The sequence below is a fragment of the Penaeus monodon genome, chromosome 23 (assembly GCF_015228065.2).
Source record: "Penaeus monodon isolate SGIC_2016 chromosome 23, NSTDA_Pmon_1, whole genome shotgun sequence".
In the NCBI taxonomy this organism is placed as follows: Eukaryota; Metazoa; Arthropoda; class Malacostraca; order Decapoda; family Penaeidae; genus Penaeus; species Penaeus monodon.
Window position 1 is genome coordinate 21,519,119 of NC_051408.1, and position 1,272 is coordinate 21,520,390.

Sequence of the window (1,272 nt, forward strand, 5' to 3'; positions counted from 1 at the left end):
TATCTGGAGCTAGCAACACATCCAGTCTTCCAGAAAAAATATAGTACTTCTTGAGTCAGCACTCAATGAAGATGCAGTCTCTTTTTCAGCCAAAAAATGGAAGATTCAAATGGAAATGGTGGCTATCTAGTTTAATATTTTGTACCAGACATACCGAGTGGAAGTAAAAAAATAAATGCTTTTAAATAATTTTTTCCCCTATTTACAGTCTATCAACTTTGAGAAACCTGGTAGTCTAACTGCAGTAACTACATACAATGCAAAAAATACGAGACGTGTCCCTGCATTACCTTAACTGCAATTAAAGGAAGAATAATACAGGAAACAAATACTTACAACTGGATAAAATAATCAACAATTATAGTACAAACAAAAAAGGCAGCAAAGGTCACTACTAGACTTCACCAGGCTATTTGATAATCCTGAACTTGCTTGTATCTGCCAGATTCTGTGCATGTGCGTGGATTAGCAACAAAAGTTCTATTGATTTTAGAGTACATTCACTATTTCTCGCGGTTGAGCACTTTGTCTGTTAAGGTGATGAGTGCCTTTTGTTCTATCGATGGCTTGAGGGAACTGATGACTCTGACAGCCTCATCACAATGCTGCCGAGCCAAAAACTGAGTTTGTTCTAATCCATCACTCTTGTGCACAAACTCAAATGCCTTCTGTACATCTCCAGGTTCTTGGAATCTCCTCATGATCATTGGATTTAGTTCAGGGAACTGAAAAATAAATTGTTAATAAGAATGTTGCAAATTTTCCCTAGAAAAAGAACATCTCTGAAATATTTGCAATTAAAATGCAAATTATTTCACCAAACCCTAACGAGATAATCAAATAGAGAAAAATAAACAGTTTACAAATACATTATCACCACTATTTTTTTAATGACATCATAATCCACATATCAGAAAATGACCGACAATATAATAAAAACACTACCACACCTACCTTCTCACAAGCAAACAAAACAGGTGCTGTAGCTAGCCCCAGCTTCAGGTCTGTGACCGTTGGCTTGCCCATCATGTTGGAGGAAGCCACCAAATCGAGGAGATCATCAAGAAGCTGGAAAGCAATACCAACATTTCGGCCATACTGGAAGGCCACTTCCTGCAGATCCTCATCTGCACCTGACAACAGAGCTACCTGAGAAAGAAACAGACAATGGAACAGGAAGCATTTCATGTTTTCAAAGTCAAAAAATATACAGAGCACTAGATATGAATTCTATCCCTAAACCTAATTGGTATATAACTCATTTGAATGCTA

The 1,272-nt window shown here is 37.0% G+C and overlaps 1 protein-coding gene across 1 annotated transcript in view; it reads right to left on the minus strand.

Moving 5' to 3' along the window:
* Positions 1 to 6: 6 nt before the first annotated feature.
* LOC119587890 (decaprenyl-diphosphate synthase subunit 1-like) overlaps positions 7 to 1,272 on the minus strand; it is a gene marked incomplete at its 5' end in the record, with an annotated part of 6,611 nt that continues 5,345 nt past the window's right edge. The window contains 2 exon segments of the mRNA XM_037936598.1: positions 7 to 725; positions 955 to 1,149. Coding sequence (XP_037792526.1) covers positions 504 to 725; positions 955 to 1,149 — 417 coding nt within the window.